This window comes from Equus caballus, chromosome 7 (assembly GCF_041296265.1).
Source record: "Equus caballus isolate H_3958 breed thoroughbred chromosome 7, TB-T2T, whole genome shotgun sequence".
Classification (NCBI taxonomy): domain Eukaryota; kingdom Metazoa; phylum Chordata; class Mammalia; order Perissodactyla; family Equidae; genus Equus; species Equus caballus.
In genome coordinates, this window is record NC_091690.1 from 81,325,485 (window position 1) to 81,339,139 (window position 13,655).

General features: G+C 39.5%; 1 protein-coding gene across 1 annotated transcript in view; it reads left to right on the plus strand.

Annotated features, from left to right (window-relative positions):
• The window catches only part of SWAP70 (switching B cell complex subunit SWAP70), a 66,514-nt gene that overhangs the window by 19,361 nt on the left and 33,498 nt on the right, over positions 1-13,655 (plus strand). Inside the window, exon 2 of the mRNA XM_023646032.2 lies at positions 2,874-3,014. Within this exon, the coding sequence (XP_023501800.1) occupies positions 2,874-3,014 (141 nt within the window). The remainder of the gene's footprint in view (positions 1-2,873; positions 3,015-13,655) is intronic.

The window sequence follows — 13,655 nt, forward strand, 5'->3', positions numbered from 1 at the left end:
AAGGCTGAAGTCTAGAGTTCAAATCTAAATCTGCAGTGGGATCACTGAATTGAACTAAGCACCTAACATACAAAGAGCATTGTTGTTGACTTCAGAGATCTAAAAACATAATGTTCCTTGTTACTAGAGAGTGATGACCAGGTTCTAGTCTAAAAACCTGAGTTCTAGTCTCAGTTCTGCTCAGTAACTTTAGTCCAGACAAATTTAATCTCTTTGAGCCAGTACTCACCGTCTGTAAGATGAGAAGGATGACAATATGGCATTCAAGACCCCTGCTAGGACTTTAGTTGGAGGATTTATGAAACCCAAAGGCAGAAAAAGGGGTGGGTATGGGAGAGATTAGTGTCTCCTTTTTGTATCCTGAGGACTTTGCATTAATCCACCACTTTTTTCATGTTAGGGCCCTGTCTGGAAAGCCTTCCAGCTGCCCTTTTCCTCTCCACACATTCTCCTTATTTTAAGGCCTGGCTTACATTTCCCTTCCTCTGTGAAGTCGTGTCACTCACTATTTCTCCTGCTGGAACTCATTTATGGCCCTTCCGCCGCACTCATCCGTTAATCATGGTACATTGCTGTGGACTATGTCTTCCTTTTAGACCTCATTTCTAGGGAGTGGGTTAATGTAGAAGTATAGACTTTGAAGATAAATAAGTTTAATTGTGTGATCTTGGGCTGGCCACTTTTAAAAATAGATATTTAATTTTTTAAATAGGTAGTACATTTTTGAATAGGTAAATTTTTTTTCAAAACTTAATAGAAAGGGGAGGCCGCAGTGACAAGTCGTCGTCTACCCCTAGTATACCATCAAACTAGTCTTTCCCCTCTTGTTATTAGTTTCTTATATATCTTCCTAGAGGTCCTTATTTTTCCTTCCTTTTTTGTTTACTTAAAAGATGGCACACTATACGTAGTCTTAGGTACATTGCTTTTTCTCTTAATTTATCTTGGAGATCTTTGCATATCACTACACACTGAGCTTCCTCATTGTTCTCAACGTTTTATGGATGTGCCGTAGTTTAACCAGTGGTTGGGAATTTTTGCTTCAGTAAAGTCCCAGATGATTTTAAAATTTGAATGACCTTTGAGCCGTATCTGAGAAATATGCTCTTTATTTCTCTAAAACTTTTATTTCGGTAGTATGTAGGTACAGTTTTTAAGCGCTTTATTTACCTTCTTGATGTTGATCTTAACAAACCTCTTTGGGGGTAGACGCTATATAGATTTTGGCAGGTTAGTAGAGAAAGGAGAGCTCTAGTTAGGATTTTGCTGACTGTGGTGCAGGATTCTTCAGTAACAGCTCCACCGTGCTCTGTTCGTGTGCTCTCCTGCTGGCAGATAGAGGGTTTGCTTGAGTAACACAGCCTGCTTTGTAGGGGCTGATAAAAGTCTTCATTACTTCATTTATAACCATTTGTTAATTTACTTCCTTTACTTTACTTACTTCCTTAAAACCAGTAGAGCATGTAGAAAAGGATCTCCACATAAATGAAGCTTTGAGAAACAAAACAAATGTAGAAAGAAGATATGCAAATGTTTTTATAGAGAAAATTTTTTTGATCTTAAAAATATTCTAACTAAAATATGTGTATGCAGAAAAAAGTTACTTGCTTAATGGAATTAAAAGTCTTCATTGAGATGAATGTGGCCCTTTAAATGATTAAATGGGTAGGGCTGAGAAAAATAGAGAATATTTTCTCCTGGAATTTAACATCTAGTAAGATTCTCTGTTAAGGCAGGTACAGCCTTATCTGTGTAATTTGACCTGATTAGAATGCACAAATGAAATGGAAGGGGTTTAAGTTTTATTTTTAAATCTTCATTTAATGTAAAATAAGATTAGTACTGAGACAGCCCAAACTGCTAATTCAACTACCTGAGTGTTAAAGTGTGCACTTGGGTAATCGCCAAGACCACTAACCCTTTATGCAGTTGTACATCACTTAACAACGAGATAAGTTCTGAGAAATGCCTTGTTAGGTGATTTCGTCACTGTGCGGACATCATAGTGTGTACTTACGCAAACCTAGACCGTGTAGCGTACTACACACCTGGCTATATCGTACTAGTCTTATGGGACCGCCGTTGATAATGCATGCGGTCTGTCTTTGACCGAAACGTCATCATGTGACACATGACTGTAGGGAATGCAGATTTTCTACACAATATTTTCAACCATTGTGGTGACTCCTGAGATATTTTTGCTTTTAATTTTTCTTATATTTCTAAACTAGGCCCTTGATTTCTTTCTTTTTTTATATTTATACTCTTTTATACTCATGCTGAAAACTTAGCCTAGCATCATAGAATTTTAGAGATGTTTGGACACTTAAACATTGGAAATTAATATTTGGTATATTTGTATGTTAACTTGGCCCTTCCTATTGAGCAAAGGAGAACACTGAAGCCCAGAGATGCTGTGACTGTTCAGGTCAGCCACCTTGTCCAGAAGCCCTGGCTGCGGCTGCCGTGTATCAGCTTCTTTCTCCAGCAGCTCTAATTGACTGACGCAGCTCTGCTTTGGGAGAAGTTTAATTTTGAACACATTCTTTTGCTCTTTCCCGCGTTTTTCTTTCCAATGTGGGCCAATTAATAAAAGACTACAAGGAATATTAGTCAACAGGCCTTGCATGGAGCCTGGCTCATTGTAGGCATGTAAGAGAACTTGTTTGAAGTGACCCAAAACTGGGGAGGGAATGAGAGACACTCTAGGGTAACAAGTAGGGAGCTGGCAGCCTAGCAGTGCTCACCCCGCGTGTGTTGGTTTATTCTGCATCTTTCTCTCCCCGGGGCAGGGAGGAGCCAGTTTGTTCAGACAGTGAAGGTGCCGTGTGCTGCTTAGTGGCTACCTTTTAACTACTCTCTTTCTCCCTTAGGTCCTTTCCCATAATCTGTGCACAGTGCTGAAGGTTCCACATGACCCCGTTGCCCTTGAAGAGCACTTCAGGGATGACGATGAGGGGCCCGTCTCCAACCAGGGCTACATGCCGTATTTAAACAAGTTCATTTTGGAGAAGGTATGATTCTAACCTCTTCCTGCTCACAGCATTGTTTGATTTGTGCCTGTCAGCTGGGCCCCGGAGCCCCTTGTTGGTGAGTTCACTGAGGAGTTCAGGCGAGAAGCACCGGGAGAGGAATCAGAAAGGAAAGAAAGGATGAGAGACTGGCGATGCCCCCTACGTCTCCCTCTTCCCCACTGTCTGCTAAAACTTGCTTTGATGTTTTTCCAACTTGGCTCATTTTTTTGAAATTGAGAACTGTTTTTTGTATTAATCTCTACCTGTCTTCTCTCAGGGTGCTTTTTCTTTCCTTTTCAAATTCTGGTTCCACCTGTACTGGCAACAGTCGTTAAACCATGGGTATGATGGGGTAAAATGTGAATACAAAAAAAAGATGTTAATTATCTTTACTAAATAGGTATTATATAGCAAAATTTTCATCCTAGATTCTTCAGAGTACCACTCGGATGCCTCCTCTGGGCTCTGATATGAGTAGAGATGCTGCAAAACCCTATTATGTGTTAGGAAGACAAATATAATGTATTGGCGTTTACTACCGTGTTCAGTTTCTCTCTTGTTTTGGAAAATTAAAAATTGACACATGAAAGTATTGAATTTAATGTACTTTTATTTCTTTTTAGAAGAAAATAATCTAAACTGATGGTACATTTAAGTAATTAAAAAAATTGGTGATTAGTGGCCAGCCTAGTGGTGTAGTGGTTAAGTTATTAGTACACTCTGCTTCTGGCTTGCAGGTTTGGATCCTGGGCACAGACCTACATACCACTCATCAAGCCAAGCTGTGGTGGCATCCCACATACAAAGTAGAGGAAGATTGGCACAGATGTTAGCTCGGGGCCAGTCTTCCTCTCACACACACAAAATGGTGATTAAAAAATTACAAAAGGTAGCGCATGCTTGTTATTAAATAGGCAATCAGTATAGAAATATATGACATAAAAAGTGAGTGTTCCTTTACACTTTCTAATCTGACTCTCTAGGAGTAACACCACTATTAACAGTTTGGTCAATATCTTTGCAGACCTTTTTTAATATACATGCATACACACACCTACACAACATAGTGTTTTGTTTCTATATGAATAGGATCATGCTATACATATAGTTCTTCAGCTTATTTTTTTAACTGAATAATATATTAGTGTCATCTTTCCATATAATGTACATTTGGTTTAGATATAAAAGTAATCATATATTCACATGAAGAGTTGGGAATTCCTGCTTTTGCCTATTTATAACACCAAGCATGTAAGTTTTTTTTTTTGGTGAAGAAGATTAGCCCTGAGCTAACATCTACCACCAATCCTGTTTTTGCTGAGGAAGATTAGCTCTGAGCTAACGTCTGTGGCCATCTTCCTCTATTTTATATGTGGGATGCCTGCTCATTTTCCCATCACCTAAATACCACAACTATTACATATTTTTTTCTATGACTTTTTGGATTTTTATTGCTATTTATAGTTATAAATTCTTTTTATAGTTTAGTGTCTTTTTATATTAGCAAAGTACAGTATTTACAATTTATGATAATTTAAATTAGTAGTTTGGAAAATGCTGAAATGTTGGTCAGGATTCTTTTTAAAAATCACATATTTTTGGGAAATTTTGTGGTGAAGATTGTCAAAATTAGTGTCTTCATTTATGTTGTTTTCTTTATAGCTATATCTGTTATTCCAAAGCAGTCTCACAGTACAATTTTCTGCTCTTCAGTTCTGTGTGTCTTATATGTATATGTGTTATAGATGTTTCTTAAGTATTCCCCCTGCAGAGATGATAACATCGCCTTGATCATAGTTAAATTAAAAAAGAGAGAGAAACCACACCGTAATGAAATGTAAGATTTAATCAAACTCACAAAAGCCACGTCCTGTCTGATTCCATACGTGTATAAAATATCCAGAATAGGCAAACACATGTTTAGTGTTGCCAGAGGCTGAGGGGAAATGGGAGTGGTGAGTGATGACTAATGGATTTAGGATTTCTTTTTGGGGGCGATGAAAATGTTCTAGAGTTAAATAGTGATGGTGGTCGCAAAACCTTGTGAGTGTACTAAAAACTTCTGCATTGTACACTTTAAACCCTGAGTTTTATGGTATGTGAATTATATCTCAATAAAGTGATTTAATCAAATTGTACAGAAAGTGATGTGTGAGGTCTCAGAACTTTATGGGATGGTGCTGTACTGTTTTCTGGAGCTGTTTTGGTTGCTGTCTGTTCATTGATCAGGTTCATTTATGTTCTATAGTTGTATATACGTAATTATGTCATATTCAGCAAATAGATGATGACCTACTCTGTGCCTGTGTTTAATTTTAAAAATTAAAAAGACAATAAGCAGAATTATGTCTGTTATTAAAATATAGAACATACTAGAAAATTCTTAGAAATCTGGAAATTGCTTTGTTTTTCACTGCTGGAATTTGTGTGGGCTGGGCCAGTGGATAGAGAAACCTAGTTTAATATCTTGAATGCTGTACCCTAATACTGTATTTTGTTCTCCTTGGAGTGTTCTCCTTTGTTCTCCTTTGTTTAAACATCTTGAATTTTAAGTTTTAAAGTGTTCTTTGTTGTAGTATTTAGGTATTTTAAAGTATTGTAACCAAGGGAGAAAATGTAGCACTATTTAAAAAATCCAAAATGAGCTGCTAAATTTGGAGAAAAACTTATTCACAGAGCGTGAGGGTGTGATGAAACAGTGAGGCCTTGTTTACTATCGCTCCGCCACCTGGAGTGGAATTCTGCCAGTTCTTCAATCCGAATAAAGCAGCCGAGGTTTCCGTGGTGTGGGTTTAAATTGAGTGGAGATTAGTGCCTTGTTTTGAAACTTAGTTGGAAAAAAATTGCCAATAATGGCCGAAGAATGTTAACATAAAACTTAGAGATTGTCATTAGTTATGCAAAGAAAATATGAAATAATGATTAACCATTTGCATGATATACTTACGTACACACACACACACACACGCGCGCACACATGAGTCTCATCCGATCTTCACATTAATCCTGCAGTGCATCTCTGGAGTTCTTACCCTCTTTAACTCAGGAGGAAACAGAGCATGAGGCTGCCTAACTGGTAAGGGGTAGATGATTTTGCACCTAAGTCATTTAACTTCTAGATCAGTCTGCTTCCGACTGTACAATGAAGGGATTAATTGCTCCCTTCTAAAATTGTTCTGTTTTTCCACTTATTGGATACATGGGGGCAGGGGTGGAGTGGTGAGGGCATTCTGATAATCTCGAATTTATCTCAGCCTCGTTTAGTTCTCTTAGGTTCTTTCTGAGGTGTTTTAAGATGTTCCTTTTCTCTTAATTAGTATCTGGTGTTTCTTAGTGCTCATTTTGGTCAGTTTTCCCTCAGGTGTTTTAAAGATTTTATTTATTTTATTTATTTTTATTTTTCCTTTTTTCTCCCAAAGCCCCCCAGTACATAGTTGTGTATTTTTAGTTGTGGGTCCTTCTAGCTGTGGCATGTGGGACGCCGCCTCAGCATAGCTTGATGAATGGTGCCATGTCCGCGCCCAGGATCCGAACTGGCGAAACCCTGGACCACCGATGTGGAGCGCTCGAACTTAACCACTCAGCCATGGGGCCGGCCCCTCTTATTATCCTTCAGTGTGTTATTTTTTCTTTCATTGTTGCTTGAAAATTATACGGTATTAATTTGGCACAATGGTCAAGTTGGACTCTATATTTTCATCATGTTTGTGAAGTTATACGGGACTAGAAAACTTCTGAGTGAATAAAAAGATTCCCTGCTGAGAACTGTGGATGATGTTATGCCATTGAACACTGGCCAGCAGTATAAATCTACGAGTGATGTAGTTTAAAGAAATATTGGTTTTTCAAATAACAAGTTTATTGAGGTATAATTCACATACCATACAATTTAACTGTTTAAAGTGTACAATTCAGCAGTTTTTAGTATAGTCACTTTTTTGTGCAACCATCACCACAATCAATTTTAGAATATTTTCATCATCTTTCCTCAAAAAAACTGTACCCAGTTGGCACTCCCTCTCTCCTCCTCCACAGCCCTAGGCAACCACTAATCTGTTTTTTGTGTCTATGGATTTGCTTATCCTGGCCTCATAATATGAGTGGAATCATGTAATATGAGGGCTTTTTTGTCTGCCTTCTTTCACTTAGCGTAATGTTTTCAAGGTTCGTCCACATTGTAGCGTGTAGCAGCACTTCATTCTTTTTTATGGCTGAATAATATTCCATTAAGGACGTACCACATTTTGTTTGCATATTCATCAGGTGATGGGTGTTTGAATTGATTCTACTTTTTGGTTATTATGAATTTGCTATGAGCATTCATGTTCAAGTTTTTGTCTGGATGTATGTTTTCACCTCTCTCGGTATATACCTAGGAATTGCTGGGTCATATGGCAACTCTATGTTTAACCTTTTGAGAAACTGCCAAACTGTTTTCCAAAGCAGCTGTGCATTTTACTTTCCTGCTGGCAATGTATGAGTGTTTCAGTTTCTTCATATCCTTACCAACTCTTGTTATTTTCTGTTGTTTTGGTTATAGCCATCCTAGTGGGTGTAAAGTATGGTATCTTACTAGGTTTTGATTTGCGTCTCCCTGATGGTTGATACAAAGTATTGTTTTTAAAGTTTTTTTTTAATTTTAAAGGTAATACAGGCTATTATTGGAAATTTAGAGAAAGAAGGAATTTATTAAGACAATATATATCACCCATAACCTTACCATCTAGAGGCAGTCACTGTTAACATTTTGATCTGTTTGCTTTATTTTTTATCTGTCTTTATTTTTTAAAATATGTTTTGTATATATTATTTTTCAAGTTGGGATCATACTGAACACTTGACATTAATATTGCCTTTCCCATGTCATTATAATTTTTTTGAAAACATGAGTATAAAGATAAAAATGCTAACATTTATTTAGTCTACTGTGTATCAGGCACTATGCTAAATGTTTTAAACCAGTAGTCTAAGTATGTCTTTCTATCAACTCTGTGGATTACGTACCATCATTACCATCATTTTAAAGATGAAGAGACTGGGCCTTGGGCTAAATTGCTTCCTCAGGTCACCCAGCTGCTAAGTGCTATCCAATGACTGTATAAGGTCTTGTCCTATAACTTTATAACCATTCACTTTTTGGTGGACTTTTATTTTTTTTTCCACTCTTATAAAGAATAGTGATTATCCTAGGTAAATGTTTATCTGATCTGATTCTCTTTTAGGATAGATTAGATTATTTGAAGTAGGATTATTGATCGGAGTGTGAATGCTTTCTGAGAAAGCAAATTCTGACAATTTCTAAAGCCTACAATTGGCCACTTTCCCTGTCTTCTGAGAACTGTCTCTGCCACACGAACTTTAGTCTTGAGCTAGTTTGGATGAAAATTCTAGTTTAGAGAACATGTGAGTTCAGTTTTGTAAATAGTTCTAGTACTCTGGGTCAGAGTTGAGCTCTATAAATAGTATAGCTATCTTGTTGTTCATATGTATGGAGTTTGGTGAAAAGCAAATAGATGTTAGAAATAAGAACAACTCTGCACATTTCTTTTTTTTTTTAAAGATTTTATTTTTTTCCTTTTTCTCCCCAAAGCCCCCCAGTACGTAGTTGTATATTTTTCGTTGTGGGTGCTTCTAGTTGTGGAATGGGGGACGCCGCCTCAGCGTGGCCCGATGAGCAGTGCCATGTCTGTGCCCAGGATTCGAACTGACGAAACACTGCGCTGCCTGCAGCGGAGCGCGCGAACTTAACCACTCGGCTACGGGGCCAGCCCCTGCACATTTCTTTCTAGGAAACTATCTTCTGTTTGGACACCTTGAAACCACTGGAAGCCGTAATTAGTTTTCCAAAAGATATGAGACTGTCGATTTAATAGGTGTGATATAAACTGTGATTTTGGAGCACAATTTGTATAAGATGGAGTATGGAATCATAGATTTCTGGACCTTTTGTAGTTAGAATGGACCTAGAGATCATCTCAGTTTACAGATTTACTTTAGTAAGCATTAAATATTGAACCCATACCCTTCAGTGGCTTGCTGTTGTTTTTAGGTAAAGTCCAACATCCTTATCATGGCGTATAGGGCCATGTTCGATTTGGCCTCTGCCATCCTCTCCGGCCTCCTCTTCCTCGTCTCCTCTTCTTGTCACTTCAGTGCCACTGTGTTGGCCTTCTCTCTGTTCCTCCAATTACCAAGATGCTTCCTGCCACAGAGCCTTCAGACCTACTGCTTCCTCTGCTGTAAGGTTCCCTTCAATCCATAACATGCAGCTAATTCTTGTTCATCCTTTAGGTCTCAGATTGATTGTCACTTCCTCAGGGAGGTTTCTCTAGGTAGCACCACACCCTTCCAGAGTAAACCAGCTCTCCTGTAGTGTGTTCTCACAGCATCCTGTGCTTTTCCTCTGTAGCACTTAACCACAGTTTTCATCATATAGGTGGTTGTGTTATTGCTGTATTGTCTGATATCTGATTCCCCCTCTAGAGTGTAAGTTCTGTGATAGCAAGGACTCGTTCACTGTGGTCCAGCTCTATTGATGTTTCCTTTGGGTGCAGAAGTTTCTAAGTTTGATGTAGTTGCATTTGTCTAATTTTGCTTTTGTTGCCTGTTCTTTTAGTGTCATATCCAAGAAATCTTTGTCCATTACAATGTCATGAAGCTCTTCTGTTTTCTTCTAGGAGTTTTATAGGTTCAGGTCGTACATTTAGATCTTTACTCTATTTTGAGTTAGTTTTGTATATGATGTAAGATAAGGGTCCATCTTCCTTCTTTTTCATGTAGACATTCAGTTTTCCTAACACCCTTTATTGAAGAGACTATCCTTTCCTCATTGTGTAGTCTTGGCATCCTTGTTAAAGATCATTTGACCAAATATGTGAGGGTTTATTTCCGGGCTCTCTATTCTGTTTTATTGATCTGTCTGTCTGTCTTTTGCCAGTACCATACTGTGTAGATTCCCGTAGCTTTGTAATGTTTTGGAATCAGGAAGTGTACTCCAGCTTTGTTCTTCTCGAGATTGTTTGGCTGTTCATGGTCCTTTGACATTCCGTATGAGTTTTAGGATGATGTTTTCTGCTTTTTTCTGATGATGGCAAAAAAAAAAGCCATTGGGATTTTAATAGGGATTTCACTGAATCTGTAAATTGCTTTGGGTAGTATGGACATTTTCACAATGTTAAGTGTTCCAGTTCATCAACATGGATCTCTTTCCATTTGTGTCATCTTTAATTTCTTTGAGTAATCTTTTGTAGTTTTCAGTGTGCAAGTCTTTTGTGTGCGTGGTTAAGTTTGTTCCTAAGTATTCTATTTTATTTTTTATTTTATTTATTTTTTTGAGGAAGATTGGCCCTGAGCTTACATCTGTTGTCAGTCTCCGTCTTTTTGCTGGAGGAAGATTGTCCCTGAGTGAACATCTGTGCCAGCGTTCCTCTGTTTTATGTGGGATGCTGCCACAGTGTGGCTTGATCAGCAGTGCTAGCTCCGTCTCCAGGATCTGAACCTATGAACCGCAGGCAGCTGAAGCGGAGTATGCGAAGTTAACCACTATGCCACTGGGCTGGCCCTAATGTTTTATTCTTTTTGATGCTGTTGTAAATGGGATGGTTTTCTTAGTTTCCTTTTCAGATTGTTCACTGTTAATGTATAGAAACACAACTGATCTTTGAGTGCCGATTTTGTGTCCTGCAACTATGCTGAATTGTTTATTAGTTCCAACAGTTCTTTGTGGAATCTTTAGAGTTTTCTACATATAAGAAAGAGCATGTCATCTGCAAACAGAGATAATTTTACTTCTTCCTTTTCAATCTGGATGCTTTTTATTTCTTTTTCTTGCATAACTGCTCTGGCTAGGACTCGTAGTACCGTATTGAATAGAAGTGGTGAGAGTGGGCGTCCTTGCCTTGTTCCTGATCTTAGAGCAAAGGCTTTCAGTTTTTCACTGTTGAGTATGATGTGTTAGCTATGGGCTTTTCATAGTGATCTGATTTGTACTTTTTTTAAAGGTGTAAATGCTATCATTTAATATGCTTTTACCTTTGAAGCAGAAAAGAAATCTAAAGAATTAGATTCTTTAGAATCTAATCTAATGTAAATCTAAAGAATTAGATGTTAGAGAAGGAATGAACCAAACAGACAACTTATTAAAATTACATAAGATGCAGTGAACTTGGATCAAAAAGCCACTACTTATTTCCTGGGAAGACTGTTTAGGGAAAATTTGCTTGGTTTCTGATCCCATTGCAGTCTGACTTTTACCCAGACTTCTTGGCTGTCTTGAGGGTAACTAGTGACCACTGAATTGCAAAACCAGTGGTCTTTTCTGAAACCACTCCTCCTTAATCTCTCTGCAGCATTTGACACTTGATCAAGCCTTTTTTTTTTTAAGATTGGCACCTGCGCTAACAACCGTTGCCAATCTATTTTTTTCTTTCTGCTTTTTCTCCCCAAATCCCCCCAGTACATAGTTGTATATTTTAGTTGTGGGCCCTTCTAGTTGTGGCACGTGGGACGCCGCCTGAACGTGGCCTGATGAGTGGTGCCATGTCCATGCCCAGGATCCGAACCGGCGAAACCCTGGGCCACTGTAGCGGAGCGTGCGAACTTAACCACTTGGCCACAGGGCCGGCCCCCATGATCACGCCTTCTTAAATGCTTCCTCACTCAGTTTTTGTGTCTCTGCGGTTCTCTTACCACTTTGATTGCTCTTTCAGTCATCATAATTCCTCTTCCTTGTCTTGCTTTGTAAATGTATCCCTCAGGTTCTGTTTTTGATCCTGTCTCTCTTCTCGCTTTATGTTCTCTCTCAGTGATCTCATCGACCATCACGGCTTCAGTCATCCTCGGCATGCGGTTGATTCACAAATCTGCCTCTCCTCTTAGGTTACAGGTCCATTTCTTTGATTGTCTTTGGACACCTCCATCCAGATGTCTTACCAGAACTTCAGGCTGAAGGTGCCCGTAGGTGAAAACTTTGTCTTTCCTTCTCCCTTGTTTTTGTCCCCTTCATCCTGTGGCGCTTCCCCAAACATGGTTGACGTGCTCTGCTGTGCCTTTGCTCGTGCCGTTTCCCTTCCTGTCCTTTGGAGCGCTTTTCCTTGTACTCTTCATTGTACTTCAAAGCCCACCTCAAATAGCATCTTTTCTGGGCTGAAGATGACCTGCTCGTTCTCAGCTCTAAAACTCTTTGTTTGGGGGTTTCTTACAGGTATTTCTTAAAATTATAAATCTCTTTGTGATTTGGTCTGTGTTCGTTCTTCCAGCCGTAAATCTTACCGCTCCCCCTGAGGAACCCTATGATTCACCACATAATCCACACAGAATCACTTCTTGTTCCTCAGGGCAAAGCTGTGTGCTTTCGTGCACATGTCATTTCGTCTGTGTGGCGTATCTTCCACGTAGTGTTTTTTGTGGGTGCAGGTAGGTAGAGTTGATGGTTGTGGCCTTTGAAACCAGTCCTGTAGAGATGTCTTCCATCACACAGATGTCCTCCATCTACTGAGTTCTGCAAGCACTTTGGCGTGGTGGAAGGAGACAGCATTTGAGCTTTCATTTAAACTCTGGTTTTGATATTAACTAGCCATGTGAACTTGGAAAAAGTACTCGATTTTTCTGAACCTCTGTTTCTTGATTGGTAAAATAGGCACAATATTTAACCTTATGGGGCTAGTATGAAGTTTAAGTGAGAAGCTGCGTATAAAATGCCAAGCATATACTAAATTCTCAGTAAAAGGTGTTAAGGAAAAGAAAAGAGAAAAGAGAAGGTGCAGTAGTAGCTACTGCTTTCCCTTCATGGGACCTGTTGTATACGATGGGGCCACGGGAGATGGTGCCAGACGGACACAGGGTGCTGAAGGCAGGGCGCAAAGGAGATCTTCCTGCTTCTGGGGAACTGGCTTGCCCACCACGAATTCTGAGAAACTTAGGGATCGAGAGAAACTTCTCCCTGCAGCTGGCTAGTGACTTCTTCCTTACAGTACACACCACGCTCTTTCTCTCTGCGTGGAAGTGCTTTGGTCATGTTGTCGTCCACCCCTCTGCCTCCTCCAGTACATCTTCCGTGTTGTCCCAGAATGTGGCTTTTGAAGTGCAGGTTGTGTGTATTGCTCCCTTTCACTCTTGCAGTGCAGATAAATCCTGACTCCTTAACATGAATTTAAGCCTCTTCATGATCTGGTCTTCACCTCCCTCTCTAGCCTCATCTTTCACGGTGCCCCATGCAGTGGATATTTGTCCACTATCTGAACTCTTTTCTTATGTTTGGGAAATGTCCACAGCGCCTTGGTGTGGGACAGGACCTACCTCACATCTCAGATAGTGAAAAGTTCAGACACTCATTTTCCTTGCTCTCTGGCAACTAGAGCATAGGAATGTGACCCAGGCGAAGCTAATGGGACTTTGAATGTGCACTGAGTGACACAGAGGATCAAGGTCTGGGTCAGTGGCAACAGTGACAGCCTTAGGTTACATTGGCAGTGGTCTCTCCATCACTGCATTCAAAGAAGGCGCCGGCCTGGTGGCACAGCGGTTAAGTTCGCACGTTCTGCTTCTCGGTGGCCCGGGGCTCGCTGGTTCTGATCTCGGGTGCGGACATGCCACCACTTGGCAAAAGCCATGCTGTGGTAGGCGTCCCACATATAAAGTAGA